At 47.3% G+C, this 18,006-nt stretch overlaps 2 protein-coding genes across 12 annotated transcripts in view; one reads left to right on the top strand and one right to left on the bottom strand.

Annotated features, from left to right (window-relative positions):
- The first annotated feature begins 524 nt into the window (after positions 1-524).
- On the top strand, positions 525-9,524 carry HNRNPH1 (heterogeneous nuclear ribonucleoprotein H1). 7 transcript variants are annotated; one of them, XM_055302796.1, is made up of 14 exons: positions 525-610; positions 1,095-1,223; positions 2,601-2,756; positions 2,968-3,111; positions 4,625-4,763; positions 5,705-5,883; positions 5,967-6,038; positions 6,095-6,228; positions 6,380-6,515; positions 6,923-6,982; positions 7,074-7,133; positions 7,822-7,914; positions 8,372-8,421; positions 9,012-9,149. In XM_055302796.1, the coding sequence occupies exons 2-13, from the start codon at positions 1,127-1,129 to the stop codon at positions 8,419-8,421; spliced, it is 1,320 nt and encodes a 439-aa protein (XP_055158771.1). In that variant the 5' UTR covers positions 525-610; positions 1,095-1,126; the 3' UTR covers positions 9,012-9,149. The 7 variants fall into 7 exon arrangements, with proteins under 7 accessions (XP_055158771.1, XP_055158770.1, XP_055158768.1 ...); XM_055302795.1 differs by having other exon boundaries at positions 7,074-7,163; XM_055302793.1 differs by lacking the exon at positions 8,372-8,421 and having other exon boundaries at positions 9,012-9,524.
- A 2,878-nt stretch (positions 9,525-12,402) lies between these two features.
- RUFY1 (RUN and FYVE domain containing 1) overlaps positions 12,403-18,006 on the bottom strand; it is a 61,155-nt gene continuing 55,551 nt past the window's right edge. For 4 of the 5 annotated variants that reach the window (XM_055302786.1, XM_055302788.1, XM_055302789.1 and 1 more), the window contains exons 15-17: positions 17,355-17,449; positions 15,161-15,209; positions 12,897-13,841 (exon numbers count right to left, since the gene is read on the bottom strand). In XM_055302786.1, the coding sequence (XP_055158761.1) occupies positions 13,590-13,841; positions 15,161-15,209; positions 17,355-17,449 (396 nt within the window). In that variant the 3' untranslated portion in view covers positions 12,897-13,589. Of the gene's footprint in view, positions 13,842-15,160; positions 15,210-17,354; positions 17,450-18,006 lie in introns of all 5 variants that reach the window. The other variant, XM_055302787.1, reaches the window with a different exon arrangement.

Here is an 18,006-nt window from a genome sequence, read left to right as displayed (position 1 = left end):
GGAGGCACACACACCCCCGGCGGGCTCCTGACCTCGCAGCCCCGCGGAGGGGCCCCGCTGGTCGTGGGCTGGCTCTAGGGAGACAGGGTACAGGCGGCCCCAAGGCGGGGAGCGGCTGTCCCTTCGGGTCGGCTCCGAGCACGGATAACAGGCCAGGACAGCGGTAGGGGCCCGGCCGCCTCCCACAACCCAGAGCTCGGGACTGCCTTACAGACCGTACCCACTGGGAATTGATTCCCACCATTCCCCTCCCCCACTCCGGCGGGGAAGGCGACCGAACGGTTTGCAGGAAGACGCATGCGCCTGAAACTAAAATCATCAACCGCGGAGGCTCCAAGTTCAATAATCGCGGGATGACGCAGGCGCAAGAAAGCAGAGCGGGTTTATTGAGGTGGGGGGGGGGAGACGTCTAAGACGCAGGCGCGTAAGAGCTCGCTGGCGGCGGGGGGCGGCTCAAGAAAGTACGCATGCGTCGGAGCTCCCTGTGACGCAAGGGGGCGGTGCGAGCACTTCGCTGCGCGTGCGCAGAGCTTGTTCAAAGGGCCTTATTTAGGTTGCGCAGGCGCCCGCTGGCCATTTCTTCTCAGCCACGCCGAAGTCGTGTGTTCAGGTGAGTGTTTGCCGCTTGGTGTTTGCCGCCCAGTGATCCTCGAGGATGCCATTTTTGGGAGGATTGCTTACCTCCAGACCTCTGTAGAGCCTGGGGGTGACCGGCGAGGTGCGGGCTGCCGCTTGGAGCCAGGAATAGTTGGCTGAGTAGCGGCGGGGCCGTGGAGGCCTGCAGGCCGCGTCGACTCTATTGTGTGAGATGTCGGAGGAGGCGGAGCGGAAGCGGCCGCCGCCATTTCCTTGCATCCACGCTGGCGCCAGGCCAGGGCCCCCTCGCCTCGGAGCGTCGGCACCGGGTGTCCAGAGCGGCTTTGGGGGCCGGGCCGCTGGCCGAAGGGGTGCTGGGTGTCGGAATGGGCAGGGTTCGGGCGTCCGCACGGGCTCGGCCCCTCTGGGGCGCCGCGGGCCGCCCGGCGCCTCGAGGTCAGAGGGCAGTTTAATTTTGCCTTTTCCTCGTTCTCTGACGCTCGTCGCTCGTCTTGCAGCCTGTGTCGGCCCCGAGACCCAGTAGGAGACGATGATGTTGGGCACCGAAGGCGGAGAGGGGTTCGTGGTGAAGGTCCGGGGCTTGCCCTGGTCTTGCTCGGCGGATGAAGTGCAGCGTTTTTTTTCCGGTGAGTTTGAAGCGGAGGCGGGAGTTGGTGGCCGGGGCCGGCGGTCGGGCCGGCGGTCGGGCGGGGAGGCGGGCGGCTGGGGCGGGGCGGGGCGAGGCGGGCCTGGGGCGCCCCCTAGCGGGGCGCGGGCGGCAGCCGTTCCTGCTGGGCTGCTCGCGCCTGGCGGGCTGCTGTTACGCAATGGAAATTGCGAAAGCCCCGCCCGCCCTCCGAACCCGGGGGGGTGGGTGGGTCCTGCCTCTGGCGGATTTTTTTTTCCTTCTTTACCTACTTTTAAGCCCTAGTCTTTTCTTTTCTTTTCTTTTTTCTTTTCTTTCTTTTCTTTTCTTTTCTTTTTTTTTTGCCCTAGTTTTTTCTATGGCTGTTTTTTCGAAAGGATAAATGGAATTTTTCTTTCCATTTTGAGAAAATTGTCCAATAGTTGGGCAAACAATACTAAACATTTTGCAAATCCTTAAAGTATAACAGTTTATTTCCAATTTCGGTATGCCCTTGAAGTGGGGGCATTCGACTTCAGAAAGTTAAAATGTCCCTTCTTAATTTCAGACAATTTTCCTAATCAAGATTTGGTAATTGTGAAAAGTTCTTGCTCATCTAGTTCTTGATCTGGCTCACTTTACAGTTGACATTGAAGCCCCAGGGAAGTTCACTTGTCTGTGGCTTTTTTCCAGTAAGCAGGTTTCCTGAATAATTTCTACAAAAATGTCCTTATTGTTAATGTGAGTTTAGACTGAGAAGGGTATATTTGGAAGAAATTCACAGGTTTTGGAAGGACACTTGTAGTATTGGCTGAATTTAGCGTTGGTAATGGAAAAGGACCTGTAAAACGAGAACCAAGTACACTGGAAGCCACCTTGCAGTGAGCAAGACTGGGTTTGGCTTCAGCTGTGCAACTGGAGCATTTTAGCTTGCTAACATTGATCCCCTTTTAGGTGAGTATTGGCCCTGCAATTTGGATTCGCAGGAGAAATTGTATGTTGCTGCTAGTAAGGTAAAACCATCACGTGCCCCAGATCAAAACTTGAAACCAGACTCCGTGGCATAAAATTAGACTCCAGACTTTGTTTATGAGAAGTTACTAAAGATGTTCAGTGGAGAGGACTTGGAGATAACTTTAAGAAACTGCTTTGGCTATTGGATTTTCCTGATGTAATGGGAACATGACTAGGGAATAAGAAAGTTTGGGAGAAGATAAATGTTTAAGTACTGGCAAGCAGCCCTGGGAATTGGTAATATGAGTCATTCTGTGCTTTGCAGAAACTTTACTTTGTAGCAGGGGCATGAACAGGCGTTTCATCTGTATCACCCAGAGGTGGTTTTTTGTTTTGTTTTGTTTTTTTGTTTTAAATTCCGTATTAACGGTTGTTTTCTTTCCAGACTGCAAAATTCAAAATGGGGCTCAAGGTATTCGTTTCATCTACACCAGAGAAGGCAGACCGAGTGGCGAGGCTTTTGTTGAACTTGAATCAGAAGATGAAGTCAAATTGGCCCTGAAAAAAGACAGAGAAACTATGGGACACAGATATGTTGAAGGTTTGATTTATGTTGCCCTAGTAACAGTAAATAAAACATTAAACACATAGAGCTCTATCTTACCCCTTCTGAATTTTAGGTATTTGACCGCATGGAAATGGTCATCTAAGGGAGTTTATGGCAGCTCTTCCTAGATTATCTAAAGACCCAGGAAGTCTGAACTTTGTTCTCTAACTTTCCAAAATTGACTAATTCTAAGCACCTCTTTCAGTATTCAAGTCAAACAACGTTGAAATGGATTGGGTGTTGAAGCATACTGGTCCAAATAGTCCTGACACGGCCAATGATGGCTTTGTACGGCTTAGAGGACTCCCCTTTGGATGTAGCAAGGAAGAAATTGTTCAGTTCTTCTCAGGTATGTAGTTCTGTTTGATGCTGAGCAGTGAGTTCTGGCTAGTTTCTGGCAACTTGTGATTTAATAGACCTTAAAGTCGAGTAGCTTAGATATTTAAACAAGTGTGAGTATATGCAGATGAATTAAATGTTTTCTTCTTCCTGGAGACCTTCAAATAATTTAAGCCCATCTTAAAGGTGGAAATTAAGTACTTCCGATATGCTAACTTTGCCTATACTTAGTGTTGTAGTTAGAGTAGATCTTTAAGGATTGTCCTCAACAGCTTTACTTTCCTCACAATGCTGTTCAGCAAAGTGTACTTCAAGTTAAAGGTAAGATCACTTAACATTAGATTAGTATCAGTTAGGTTGTTGTAATTTATGGCAAGTGCCTTTGTCTTAAGACACATTTGGGTCTTGGGCCCAGAAATGTCTCTAATGGTCTAATTAATTTTCTGTAAGAAGAAGAAAAAACTTATGGAAGGAGCTGTTGGTTTTTTTAGCCAGGGAATTAAATATAAACCAATCTAATGTAGGAGTAGTTTGAATGTAGTCTCAGTATCTGAGATACAGAAAGTGTTTTGAAATTGTTCTGGGCCTAAAGTATTTGAATGTTTTTATGCTGAAGAGCTGATAAAATTGCATGTTTAGCAGAATGTTAAATCATATTTTCAGTAACTTTTAATATACATGATGTGATAAAGTGGAATTAACAAGAAATCCTTTCATGGTTTAGTGTAGTATGTAATAAAATCTTAGAAATGTATCAAGTCCTAATGTTTTGCCAGAATTTTTGAAATCAAGTCTGTTTTGATTGTTTTTGTCTAAATTGGTGAGAATTGAATGCTATCTGTCAACGTTAAATATGAACATAATTTCATATCTTCTAGGAAAGTGCTTTAAGCCCTTTTTGTAAGCTTGGGAATGTATCCACGGAAAGGATTTTTCATAGACGGAAATTCCAGAAGTGAATCATACTACTGTTAGAGCATAAGAGTGCATGATTGTGCTGTGTAGATCAGTTGTTTGTTGAAAAGTTTAGATTGTATGTTTGTCAATTACATGACTTAAGCAATGTTTCAATTTGTATATAAAATGTTTGAATGTATATTTTTTTTAAAAAAAGTTGAAGTTCCACTAACTTAAAACATTGAAATATAAAATGAGGTAAAAGGTGTGTTTGAAGTTTAGTAATTGTTGTATATATTGCTTGAAAATTATATTAAATTCTTGTGTAAATCTCAACATTAATTTGCATAGATTAGAGTGTTAATTGTTATTCTTAATGCATCCTGTGTTCAAGTGTTTTTGTTTTTGTTTTTAACATACTATGCCATGGGGTGTGTTAAGAATTGAGTTGTACTTTGTAATAATGGAACTTCATATTACAATGCATATGTAAACAGTACTGTTGAAAGCATACCGTTCACCTAAAGTTAAAATTCTGGTTTATTTAAAGCTATAAGAAGAATCATTTCTGGGCTTGTGATGTTAATATTGCCCCCCTACTGGGGTTATTTGTCCTTGGGTTGAAGGGTTGGAAATCGTGCCAAATGGGATAACATTGCCGGTGGACTTCCAGGGGAGGAGTACGGGGGAGGCCTTCGTGCAGTTTGCTTCACAGGAAATAGCTGAAAAGGCTCTAAAGAAACACAAGGAAAGAATAGGGCACAGGTGGGGATGGATGGTTGGTTGGATTTGTCACTTTTCTTATGGTAAACAATTAAATCCATATTCTCTCTGCTTAGAAGAAAAATATATTTTCTAGTCCCCACTAATTGATGTTTGCCACAATTTTCAAATTTTCTTTTAAAGTCCCATCATACATTGAGATGAAAGTTTAGGTTTTAAAATTGCCCCCAGTTAATTTGATCTCCCTGTCAAATATTGTAAGATTCCTAATTCTAATCAATAGAGTTGAGAGACTATGGCTTTAAAAAAATGTTAATACAAACCTGGCTTTAGCTGTAATAACACCCACCTAGTAAATTAATATTACCATAAGAAAATGTGATACTTTCTGATCTTGTTTTTAAAGTTGAAATGCAACAAACTTTTTCTTGCTGTATAAATATTCTGCATATGTATTAATAAGCATAGCTTTCAAGAAATTGTCACAAAAGGTTTTATTCTCTTTGCTTGTGACTATTTTTCATTGAAGCATGCGCTTACCTATGCTGATTCCTACTAAAAGCATAGGCCTGGGGTATTACTGGCGAAATGAAATGTGTAGTGTGGGCTAGACTGTTGGTGGAGGCTGGCTTTTTAGCCCACTTGCTATACATGCTGCCAATGGATTTAAGACCTGAAATGTTGAAAGTTGAGTGGAACTCTTTCCCTCCTAAGACATTTATAGTACTCCTCTTTACCTCTAAGGTTGGGCTCTGCCTCAGAGGAGTGTTTTACTCTCTATATAAAGTTTACATTTATAAAAATCTTACATTTGAGTGAATTTCTGGTCATTGCCTATGCAAATATAAGAAATCTGGCTTTAAATATTAGTCAGTTTCATGGCTATGACTACATTGTTTTCTTGTGTAACTAAATACCTGTATGAAGTGGACTAATGTTTTCTCTCCCCTCCCCATCCCCTTCCCTCATGAACAATGCTTTAGGTATATCGAAATCTTTAAGAGCAGTCGAGCTGAAGTTAGAACTCACTATGATCCACCACGAAAGCTTATGGCCATGCAGCGGCCAGGTCCCTATGACAGACCTGGAGCTGGCAGAGGGTATAACAGCATTGGCAGGGGAGCCGGCTTTGAACGGATGAGGCGTGGTGCTTATGGTGGAGGTACGTGAGAATATGCAGGCATCACAGGGTCTGTTCCTCCTGTAACTGTTTTCATTTGATTGATTGTACTTACTGTTTTTCAGGTTATGGAGGCTATGATGATTATAATGGCTATAATGATGGCTATGGATTTGGGTCCGATAGATTTGGAAGAGGTAAGGTAAGAATTGAACTTCTCAGCTGAAGAGTACTTACACTCTTGTCAATCTAGACCTCAATTACTGTTTTTCAGGAATGTCTGATCACAGATATGGGGATGGTGGCTCTACTTTCCAGAGCACAACAGGACATTGTGTACACATGCGGGGATTACCTTACAGAGCTACTGAGAATGACATTTATAATGTAAGTGTAAGATAAATTTATAAGTTTTCTGTTCCAGGATAGCAGTAAAACTTCAGTCTTAACTCTAAGTGAAACATTAAGCTGTAAATTGTTTTTTTTTTCTTGTAACAGTAGATATTTGACTTTGTTCTCTGAAATACCTTGTATTTAGTTTTTTTCACCGCTTAACCCTGTGAGAGTACATATTGAAATTGGTCCTGATGGCAGAGTAACTGGTGAAGCAGATGTCGAGTTTGCAACTCATGAAGATGCTGTGGCAGCTATGTCAAAAGACAAAGCAAATATGCGTAAGTGTGGTTTTGAGTATCTTGGGGTCTCTTTTAACAGTGACCAGACCAATGTTTGTGTATAGAGAAGTAATAAGGATGTGTGAGAAATTTATTTTCCAATAATGCGTTAGTTCTTTGGTGTGTGTTTAAAAAGCATGTGGGTTTTAAAAATTAATATGATTAGTATGATGGTAACACAAACTTGAAGTATATTCTTAATTGACAAACGTAAAACAATTTAGGTGAATGTTTAAATCAAAAGGCTGGTTTTTGAAACCAGTGTAGTTCTTAATCCTCTGAGAAGCAGCTAGAATTATTTTTACCAAAAGTATTTGAAGTTCACAGATCTACTTGTTTAAGAACTTAAAGTGCTTATCTTTTTTTCTTTCACCAACACTTTCAAAATTTTTTTTTTCTCATTTCAGAACACAGATATGTAGAACTCTTCTTGAATTCTACAGCAGGAGCAAGCGGTGGTGCTTACGGTAGCCAAATGCTAGGAGGCATGGGTTTGTGTAAATATCACTTTAGTGTCTTTTTTTAAGCTAACCTTGTATGCCTTTTCTCTCATTTCAGAACACAGATATGTAGAACTCTTCTTGAATTCTACAGCAGGAGCAAGCGGTGGTGCTTATGGTAGCCAAATGATGGGAGGCATGGGCTTGTGTAAATATCGTTAGTTTTTTTAAAAACCAAAACATATCTATATAAGTCAATTATATAAGTTTATATTTTAATGAGTTTAGCATAATGCAGTTAAGCGAAGAGGTTTCAATTTGGATTTTGTGTCTGGCTAATTTAAATCCTTGTGAGTTAAAATGTTTAGATAACTAGTTTTAAGTAGTTTTGGGGGAGGGGACTGCGGAAACTAGTTGAATTATCTTAAGTATGAAGTAGAAGTCTGAAATTAATGATTAGTTAAAAGCACAAGGTCAAAGTTTTGGGCATGGTTAGTTGGGTATAATTAGGTGTTCGGTGATCAACTGTATGACATAACCTTACTTACAAATTATGGGGGAAAACCCCACTAAATCCAGTTAAGGAATATTCTAAAATCTTCTCAATGCCTCTACCTACTGGAATCACGTGAATTTAGTCCTGCTGATGTGCATATACTGTTAGCCTTTTGGTTTATAAATGTTTGTCTAGTTTATATGGTGGATAGAAAGGTAGTTTGGTCATAGGTAATAGGCAGAAGGAGGCAGAGGGTTATAGTGATATCAGATCAAGACTGGAAAATCATAGACTTAGAATTACAAGCCCGGTACCACCAGGTACCACATTACATATGGAACAAGGTTCTAATGTTCTCTTAACTTAACAGCAAACCAGTCCAGTTATGGTGGCCCAGCCAGTCAGCAGCTGAGTGGTGGTTATGGAGGCGGCTATGGCGGCCAGAGCAGCATGAGTGGATATGGTAAGCATGTTTTTTTATATACTTGAAATAAGTTTTAGGCAGGTTTCTTAGTTGGGAGAATATGCAGGCTCCTTTTGGTAAAACTGGGTTAATACTTGCTTTTGATCCAAAAGTAACTTGTTCTTATTAGCTTAATTTTCAGAACCAATCATGGGGAGGGGGAAGTGTTACAGAAATTGAAAATAGTCATTGCACTTGGAATAATGTCGAGCCAGAAAACATCTGCCTCCGTTTATTAAAAAATTAAACTGTTTTTTTTTTTTTTTTCTGTCTTTGGTTAGCATTAAATCCATTTTATATGGAGGGAGAATTTTAAATAGTAGAATGGTGGTTGGGTTTAGGACCGTATTTACTAGTCAGGTTTATCCTAGGATTGCTTTATTTTTATTTTTTTTCAATTGGTCTAAAGAATGGTGATTTTGGTATTATAGTCTTACCCTACAAAATCCTTTTGCAGACCAAGTTTTACAGGAAAACTCCAGTGATTTTCAATCAAACATTGCATAGGTAAATATTTTCTCAAAAAATATAAATTCCCAATAGCAAATACTGATATGTTGTAATATTTCTATAGCAGTCAATGGCTCTGACTTAACTCCATGGAGGCTGCCATTTTGGGCACAGTGAGTTGCCTTTAGTCCCAGCTTTTGTCATCTCACTTCCTGCCCACCATGAATAGGAAAAGCAAGAGACTGCCCCTGTCCTCCCTATTCATATATGCCATTCGATGGACACATTGTGAATGTTTATGGTAAAATTTTTTTTTTTTAATGCCTTGCTTAGCTTTAAAAACAACATGAAGTAATTTTGCAATTTTTGAAAAACACTAGTTTTCCTTTAAACTTAATTTTCTATGTTGATCCTGAAGCATCCAAATAAATGGTAGCACAAGAGTCTGGCAAGTTGGTACTGCAGAGAGAAGGGGTTAATTGAGACTTGTTTGGAGTCGGGAGTCCCCTTTCCCAAACATGCTTCTCGCCACTTGGACAGCAGCCATTTGTACTCGTATACTTTTTAAACTTTTTCTTGGAATGCTATATTTTATTAGCCTGTTAATCTGATGATTCTGCTGACTTGTCACCTGGATCTCTCTGCAGGCAGCCAAGGAGCAGTGAGCAGCAGCTACTACAGTAGTGGAAGCCGTGCATCTATGGGAGTGAACGGAATGGGAGGGATGTCTAGCATGTCCAGTATGAGTGGTGGATGGGGAATGTAACTGATCCTGATCACTGACTCTTGGTCAACGTTTTTTAAAGAAAAAAAGTTTAACAGTTTTGCAATACAAGCTTGTGATTGATGCTTCTTACTCTAAGTGGGAATCAGGATTGTTTTAAAGACTTAAGGTTCAGTATTTTTGAACACAAACATTCATCTAGGATGTAACACCTGAGTAAACTAGAACTGTTAGACAATTTTCAGCTTTTCTCTAGTTCTATTGTAGGATGTACTTAATAAGCAGCAAGTGTATTTAGGTTAAAGCAGTTGAATTATGTTAAATGTTGCTCTTCTACCACGTTAAATTGAACAGTTGGGATGCATGTTGAAAGACATGCTTTTTTGTAAAACGCAATATAGGAGCTGTGTCTACGATTAAAAGTGAACACATTTGGCATGTTTGTTAATTCTAGTTTCATTTAATAACCTCTAAGGCACGTAAGTTTAAGCTTTTTTTTTTTTTTTTAAGTTAATGGGCAACTTTGAGACGCAACACCATACGTTAGGATTTTGGTCTTGGTGTTTGTATGAAATTCTGAGGCCTTGATTTAAACTTTTCCTTGTATCGTGATTTCCTTTTAGGTGTATTGCGCTAAGTGAAACTTGTCAAATAAATCTTCTTTAAAAACTGCACTTTGTCTTGTCTGTGCTTCAGTGTCATGTGGACTGTTTCTTGGTGCTCTCTTCCTGCCTGGGGCGTAGGTGACAGTGGCCCGTGTCTCTGGCTGTGGCAGGAGGCTCGGCAGTTGAGGCCATTGTGTAGAGGTCGGCCGACTCAACTGAAGGTAAATGTCACTTTTGGGCCCTTGTGGAAGGGCTGTGTGATTGGCCTGGCTGCACAGGATCTAACCCAAATTGTCTAAATGGCTGCGTGCTTGCACAAAACAAAGGGAGCAGTGGGAAGTATGCTCACTGCATGTTGTGCATGTTCTTGGAGTCCTTTAGCAGTGTGGCTAAGGAGGCAGGGCCATAGGCAAGGGGATCCTGAGGAGGAGCTGCCCTTCCCACCCTGGTGGCCTCTTGAAGTTTATTGCTTGCATGGGGTGGGGGTCCTTCAGAAGAACTAGCTTATTCAGTGATTTTCAGATGAAGTTCTTCGATCTTAATATTTAATTCCTAAGGACCACAAACTGAGGAGCAGAATTGATTCCTTATGTGACGTTTCTGAGGTAGAATACCAAATCCTAGAAAGGACTAGTCGTTATAATGCAGTAATTGAAATCCGTTTGTTTTGGCAGAACTCCCGGTTACTCTTGAATAGATGGCACTAAACACTTTTAAAGGTATGGTCCCCCCCCAAAAAAAACAAGAGGTATGGTCCCCAAAGAATTCAGTAGATCCTAGATCCTAGTAAAGACTCCAAGCTTGAGCCATATTGATTTTAAGCCATTTTCACTTCACTGGCTGTGAACAGTAAAGATGTTCTTTGATCTGGGATGATTAGGATCCTAGCTGTTTTTAAAGTGTCTACAGATGGCAGCATTTCAGAATGTTCCACAGAACTGTGTGAAGGGTTCCAAGGATCCTGCCAGCCTGCTGCAGGCCCTCAGAGGACTGGGTCCCCCCACCCCCCCATCGGCTCGTGGTGGAGAAGAAAGGTCTGCAGTCAGGCTGGGGTACAAAAGTCTTGTACTTGGAATGTGTCCTGTAGGCTGTCTTTTGGGTTAGAGTAACTTTACAGGGGAGGTGTAGTTCTGGGGTTGCTATTCAGCTGTGTTCCAGGCCTAGTACTGCCCCTGGGATCCTGCATGGAGTTGTGTGGGGAGCCGGCTCATGGAGGGCTCCTTCCCCAGGCCCATCAGCTAACTTGGTTTATGGGAGGGTTATCTGTGTTACAAAGGCCTGTTGGAGGAAGAGAAGGAACTAGAAGTGGGAGGAAGGGTAAGTTCATGCAGAAAGAACCATTTAGCTTTGGAAAAGTGAGTCTTGGGACCATTCTGCTTTTTTGGAACCTTGTGTTCCATCGGCCTGCAGTACTTGTTGGCCAGGACCAGAACCCCTCCAGATGCTGTGGGGAGTTGGCCCCTGGGTAATGAGTGGGTGATTCAGCTGGAGGAACACTGGCCTTGGCCATCTGTGGTCCCTTGTTGCCCAGGGTCGGGAAGGTTGCCAGACCAGTCTGCATGCAGGTCCCAGAGTTCAAGTGCATATCCGATGCATGAGTAGGAAAGTTCTGTTGCATGCTGCTGAATATTTGTAACTGGCTCTGTGATCTTTGAATAGTGCTTGTCTAGTACTTGTAGGTGGGGGAGGGAGCAGGAAAAGAAACCTGGGTAGGATACAGGCAAGAGCACTGAACACCCTGCCTGGTGGTCTAGGACTCAGGTATTCTCCTGCTTCCCTTTTTGTGTGTGCAGATGAGCGCTAAGGCACAGAGGTGAAGTGACCTGCCCAAGGCTCCCCAGCAAGTTGGAGTCCAAATTGGGTACCCTGAAAACCAGGTACTGATAGCTCTTTCATGCTAGACCAGCGGGGGGCAGTGCAGCGGTATGTATAAAGGTTCTGGAAAAAGCTGCTCAGATGAAGTGATGGAAGGGGGCCCCTGGCAGCTGCTCTGGCTGCCATGTGCTTCTTGATTGGATGGGAAAACCTACAGCTCGCAAGGAACAAGGACTTTGTACCTGGGCCCCGCAGAACCCAGGGACCTAACTTTGCTGAGCTGTCCAGGCTCCTATTCTCCTAACGGATGGATTTCAGGGAGCGGTGGCAGATTTGGAATCAGCTAGGCTGTGGGGACCCTCCTGCAGGGTGAGAGCCCAAGACGAACCAGGCCAGCCTAGAAGACAACAGGGAGGTGGGACTGGGCAGTCCCCTGAGGGCAGGTGGATGGACTAAGTCTGGACAGCGTTACAGCACTTAGTTTTGGTTCCTTTTGAACATTCGAGGCCTTGGTCCCGTTGGGGATGGGGGTGAGCATGCGTGGAGTCCGTTTTCACAGCTTATAAACAGTACCTGTCCTAGCATGGCTTTGGAAGTTAAAAAATGACTGCCCTGGCAGGTGCTTTCCACAGGTGTCTATCTGGAATCCACTAGATCAACCCCCATCGTTTGTGTCAGCTCCCTGTTGTGTAAAGGAACAGCATCTGAGCTCTGGTAACAGGAATAAGGTTATCTCCTCTGTGCCCATTGGTGGAAACCGGGCAGGGCACAGCCTGTGCCTGAACCCAGCAGATGCACCAGCCCTCACCTCCCTAGGGTCTTTATTTAGTCCTAGGCACTGAGGCCAACCCCTTTGAAGCCTGACACAAGAGCCTACAATTTTCTGCACCAGAATGAAAAATAAAGGGTTTTATTGTAGGCCCAGAGACATATAAGGGTGTGACACGGCAAATCTCTCTGAAGCAGGGAAGGCACAGTGCAGGGTTGGGGGTAGGAGGAGAGGAACTGGATTGCTCACTACACTAATATATAGCTGCTGAAAAACTGGTTAATTTTTTGAAAAGTGAAAAATGACAGTAGCAAAATCATGAAATTATCATCTGAGCCAAAGCCGGCAATGTAGCCGAGTGAGAAGGTCCCCGTGGTCTGTCCCCATGGGTTAATTCCAGACAGCATGGAAAAGTGCGTACCTCCCAGGCTGGAACATGGTTCCGGAGCGCCCGCAGACCCAATGGGGATCGGAGTCCTGCCTCTGATTCCCTCAGGAAACACTTTCCCGCCCCTCCCCACCCCCCCACATCAGCCCCTGAGACCGAGGTTTGGCACTGTTCCAGGGTTGCCCTGGCACTGAGACAGGCCCTGTGGAGGGCCCTATGCCTAGGAGCCAGTGGAGGAGCAGCGCTGCAGGAGCAGGGTGTGGCAGCTGTCGCACACGCGCACGGGCTTGGGGTAGGAGGGCAGGGCCAGCTCGTTGCTGGAGCACATGTTGCAGAAGATGTGGCCACAGTGGCGGCAGTGGTGCTAGAGAGCGGAGAAGAGGCAGTCACAGTAGGCCTTTGGAGGTCTGGCCCTCCCCCAGAAGCAGGTGTCGAAGTGGAAGGGGTCCTGGTCAACCCTGGTTTCTAGGTTTGTGTTCCTCTAAGGGCCGTGAGGTACTGGTAGAGGGCGTGCCTTTGTGTGTCTGCATGACTGAGGCTCTCCTGCTCTAGCACGTGTCTTACTGGGGTGGCTGGTGGGCCCTGTCCCCTGTACTCCCTGCAGTCAGCTGGAAGAGACTCCAGGTTTCTTTAGTCAATGCTGCCTGGTGGCGGGCAGCTGCCTAAGCCCTGGGCACAGGTCAAGACAAGCATCCCTGAGCCTGCCTCCCTCAGGCTAGACACTGGACCTTGACCTCAGGGTGGGGCCAGGTGTGGGGTAGCCTCAGGACCTGCGGTGAGGCACGGGTGAGGATTTGGGGATTTGGGGATGGATGAAAATGCACCCCCATGCGGTACTGTTTGCTGGCAGGGGAGGGGTCTGTGGCCTTGCCCCCCCTCGTCCTGCCGAACTAGTTCAAAGCCTTGTCGACCTTGGGCCAAAACTCACCTAGTGTTCTCAGTTACTGAAAGATTGGGTGGGGACAAGCAGGAAGGCTTGTGTGCGTGGGCCAGGACCCCAGCGGGCACGGTCACAGTGCAGTAGCCCTGACCCACAGGCACCCACAGAATGGGCGGAAGGGGCCCTCCAGGAGCTGGTGGGAGACCTGCCCCATGTACCTTTCTCCGGGAGATGGAGAACTCCTTCTCACACTGCTTACAGTGCGTTGCCTCGTCGTCCTTCAGCCACGTGTGGCCCTGAGGGGGAGAGACCACAGAGAAGCTCACTTTACGGCAGTGGCCGGGCCACTCTTCTAACAGTGCTTTGGAGGGAGGGTGGCCTCTTCACGCACGACGCAGCCTCCCAGGCTGTGGGCGCTTGGGCTTCTGGGTCCCTGCAGGTCCCCTCTGGGCCTCAAGCCGGAGTCCCTGGCTTCCTGTCACCCTGAGCCTCTCCCACCCCTTCCTTGGGCTGAGGTAGCAGAGTTGGGGTCTGAGGAGGCCTGCTCCACGGCGGCTGCTGGCTGAATGGGGTGGAAGGAGGGGCCGGGCCCATCACAGACCACATCGACCTGCCACTGTGCCCCTGCCCACACGCTAAGCCTCAACCCTCAGAGCAGAGCAGGGAGGCGGAATCTGAGGCTTTAAAGCGCCTTTCTGGAGATCTAAAGGAAAATGAGAATGTGCCATTAATTCAGCCCCAGGAACTAAATGCTCAAATGATAAGCTTTTCTGGCTCCTTAGCATCCTTTAGCCATCACTTTCCCAGTGACAGAGTGACCTTAGGAGCTGCAGCGCTGGTCCCAACAGCTCCTTCCTGTGGTGCTGTCACTGACACATGTGGGCAGCAGGGACAGCAAAGATAAGCAGCTCATAGTAACCACATCCAAGGAGCTTTCCATCTATGAGGGAGGGTAAAGCTGGTGATGCTAAAGGACATGTCCGGGGCTGCCACCTCAGACCTGTGATTTGCCTGGGTCTCTGATCCAGCGGGGGCCTGAGGGCAGACATGCCTGTCCCAGGCAGGCCACCCCTTCCTCTCGCCCGTCTCTACCTGGCCAGATTGGCACCCATACTGGGTCATCTGGTTCATAGGTTCCTGCTTCCTCCCCTGGAGATAGTCCAGAAATGTGGCCCAGCTCAGGGCCTGGGCCTGGGCTTGCGTGGTCCTCAGAAGCAGCACAGAGCACTGCAGCAGGGCAGGGTGGCTCTGGGCCCCTGCACTTACAGGGAGAGGTCTCATGCTCCCTATTTAAAAATCCCAGGTCTCTTTCTGCCACTTTCTGTGTCCTTGATTTGGGCACCCATGCCTTAGGCTCACTGCCGACCCACGGCGGCTAGCTGAGAGGGGCTGGAATCAGGACCCAGGTGCTGGGCTGGGCCCTGCCACCCATCAGCATCACGTGTCAGATCACGTGGTTCTGGGCAGCACTGTCTGACCTGTCAACAGGTGACAGCCACCCCTGCCGCCTCTAGGACACTTCCTCACCTGACTTGAGAACCTGAGCATACACAGAGCATGAGCTGGGCTAAGCTGGAAGCAGTGTCTGATGGTAATAATGTTAATAATCCAGTACCTTCAGTGCCTTGTTTACTTCCTTGATGTCTTCCATCTTGAGCTTTGACCTTAAAAAAAAAGAAAAAGAATTTACAGGTGAGAGAAGCTCTCAGATGCAGCAAGTCCACAGTGACTGTCTGGTTTGGGGAGGGTGACGGGTCTTAGAGCAGTTCCAGAACACAGTTTTCACCTTTTATCATCCCAGAGTCGTATCATGCTGGCTCATGCCTGCCACACTCTGAGGCTGAGCCTGTGACCAAATGTGGCCCAAAACACAGACTGTCAGCCCGTAAGTTTTAAAAAGACTTTGAAAGGGGATTTCCTGGGTGGCTCAGCAGTTTAGCGCTTGCCTTCAGCCCAGGGAGTGATCCTGGAGTTCGGGGATCGAGTCCCACATCAGGCTCCCTGATGGAATCTGCTTCTCCCTCTCTGTCTCTCATGAATAAATAAAAAAAATCTTTAAAAAAATAAAGACTTTGAAATACTAGGGACCACTTAAAAATTGAGAATAAGGGATCCCTGGGTGGCGCAGCGGTTTGGCGCCTGCCTTTGGCCCAGGGCGCGATCCTGGAGACCCGGGATCGAATCCCACGTCGGGCTCCCGGTGCATGGAGCCTGCTTCTCCCTCTGCCTATGTTTCTGCCTCTCTCTCTGTGTTACTATCATAAATAAATAAAAATTAAAAATTGAGAATAATTTCCTAGAGTCAGGTTTCTGGCTTCTCTGGGCAACCTTCCTGCATGGGACATGTGCTTGAGTGGGGGTGTAGGGCTTCTGTGGGGTGGGACTCCAAGTCTGCAGGGCTGGCCTAGCCCCTCCTACTGCTTGCTCCACCTATAATCCTCCTGCACAGAGGTCAGGGCCGCTTGCTGTTGCCCTAGCTCCTGAGCTGTCTACACAGAAGACAGGCCTGAACATGGTCTAAACTGGTAGAACTGAACCAGTGTGTATTTCTAACTGTGGGGTGGGGCGGGGGCCTGAGCCCTTTTGTGAAAGCTGAGATTGGCCGACACTGTCAGTGGGGTTAACCTGATCTAAGTGTCAAGAGTGGCAGGGTTCTGAGCCACGAGACTCAAGGGCTGGGAAACAGCGCTAGGGCCTTCGTCCCACCGGGAGCGGCTCAGACCAGAGGCTGCTCAGATGGCAGCCTGAGTGTGCAAGCACATCCCTGGGAATCCCAATTGGGGAAGGGCCCGGATGCTGCCGAAATACAGAACCTGGGCCGTGCATCCAGCTGGAGGAGGGGAGGGATATGAGGAGAGCCCTGTCCTCCTATCACGTGGTGTGGGCTTGCAAGATGCTGGGGTGGGGGGAAGCAGCTCCTTGGGGACCCCTGCCCATGTCCTATGCTCCTGACATGGCGAACCCTACGCAGCCTGATGAGGGATGTCTGGGACATGCGCCACTGCTGTGTGTTCCCTGCTGCTTCTGGGTCACTGTGCTTGGGGCAGGCGCTAGAAGAGGATGCTTGTGGCGCTGTGGGAGCCCAAGCCACCTGTGAGGGAGCAGCGGATGGACAGCCAAGGTAGGAGTGAGACATGGGTTCCGGATGGCTTTTTTGGCTCAGTATGTGAGTTGGATTTCTGTCCCTCTGTAACCATGAATCCTGACTCATAAGGGGATAAGGCTCCCCCAACCATCACACAAATAGGCAAATCCTACCATGCAGAGACTGTGACCTATCAGATGGGCAGAGCAACCTGGCGGGACTGGGACACCAGGGTGGACAGGTGTCAAGTCAAAGGAGAGGCAGAGGTTCCAAGGTCTGTGCTCCTTGAGCAGCACCAAGGACAGACTAACAGATGCTGGCAGGTGAGAACATCCAGAAAGGGAGGTAGGGATTTGTGCTTACCCTGTGGGGGGGCTGGAACCCTCAAACCATGGGGCCTCATCTGGTCTAACTGCAGCCCAGCCAGCACCCTGCTTGCTGCCCCTGCCCACCTGGCTCCCTTGCGACCTAGAGGCTGAGCTAGTGGACAGGAGGGCTCACCAGGGGGATTTCTGGATGCCTCAGTTGATCGGCGCTGGGCTCTGAGGCCTGACTTCTCCTGGGAGGTCGCCCTCCAACACTTGGCAGGCCCCCGGACCAGCCCTTCCTCTTGTGAACAGCAGAATTTGGTCTGGGGCCCAGTGGACAGGCTAGTGTGACTGTTGGGGTGGGGGGAGTGGTGGCCCTGACGCAGGTGGGAGGGCAGGGAGGGTGGGCTTCTTACTGGCTGAGGTGCAGGCCCATCTCCTGGAGAGCTTGCTCCTGCTCGTCACAAACCTTCTGCAAGTCTGCCTTCTCGTCCTGGAGCTCCCGCAGCTCCTAAAATGGACCAATCGGAGGCTTGTCACCCTGATGGCAGCAGCAGGGAGGTCAGGATGTTTTTCAAGAACAAAGAGCAGTTTTGTGGAGTTGATCTCACTCGAGCAGGGGTTATTTTGTGGATTACCTCTGCTGAGTGGCTCTCCTGTCCCAGTGCTGTGGGACAGGAGAGCAGAGGCCCTCACGGGGTGAACCAGGCCTTGCCGGCTGAGTGACTATAAAAGACTATTTAAACAGAGAATGGCCTCTACACCTGCACAGCCACGACTCCTGCAGAAGCACAGCGAAGGCTTATCTAAAGAAACTGATTTCTGGGAAGGGCAGGTCTGTTGGAAACGGTCTAAGACACTTCCTGGGAGTGAATGACCAAGGCTGACGGAGGCCACATGTGAAATCTCATTCATGGCCTAAGAATGGAAAGCCTTCTGGAGCCCCGAGACCACCTGTGCATGTGGGCAGTGAAGCTCACATGTGGACACCCGCTGCCATCTGTGTCCTGTGCCCCTTGAGGACACAGGCTGGCGACGGCCCAAATACCCAGGAGAGTGATTTGGGGT

The sequence above is a fragment of the Nyctereutes procyonoides genome, unplaced genomic scaffold (assembly GCF_905146905.1).
Source record: "Nyctereutes procyonoides isolate TBG_1078 unplaced genomic scaffold, NYPRO_anot_genome, whole genome shotgun sequence".
NCBI classification, from domain to species: Eukaryota; Metazoa; Chordata; class Mammalia; order Carnivora; family Canidae; genus Nyctereutes; species Nyctereutes procyonoides.
Note: the sequence above shows the minus strand (reverse complement) of the source record. Positions and strands in the feature narration are given on the sequence as shown.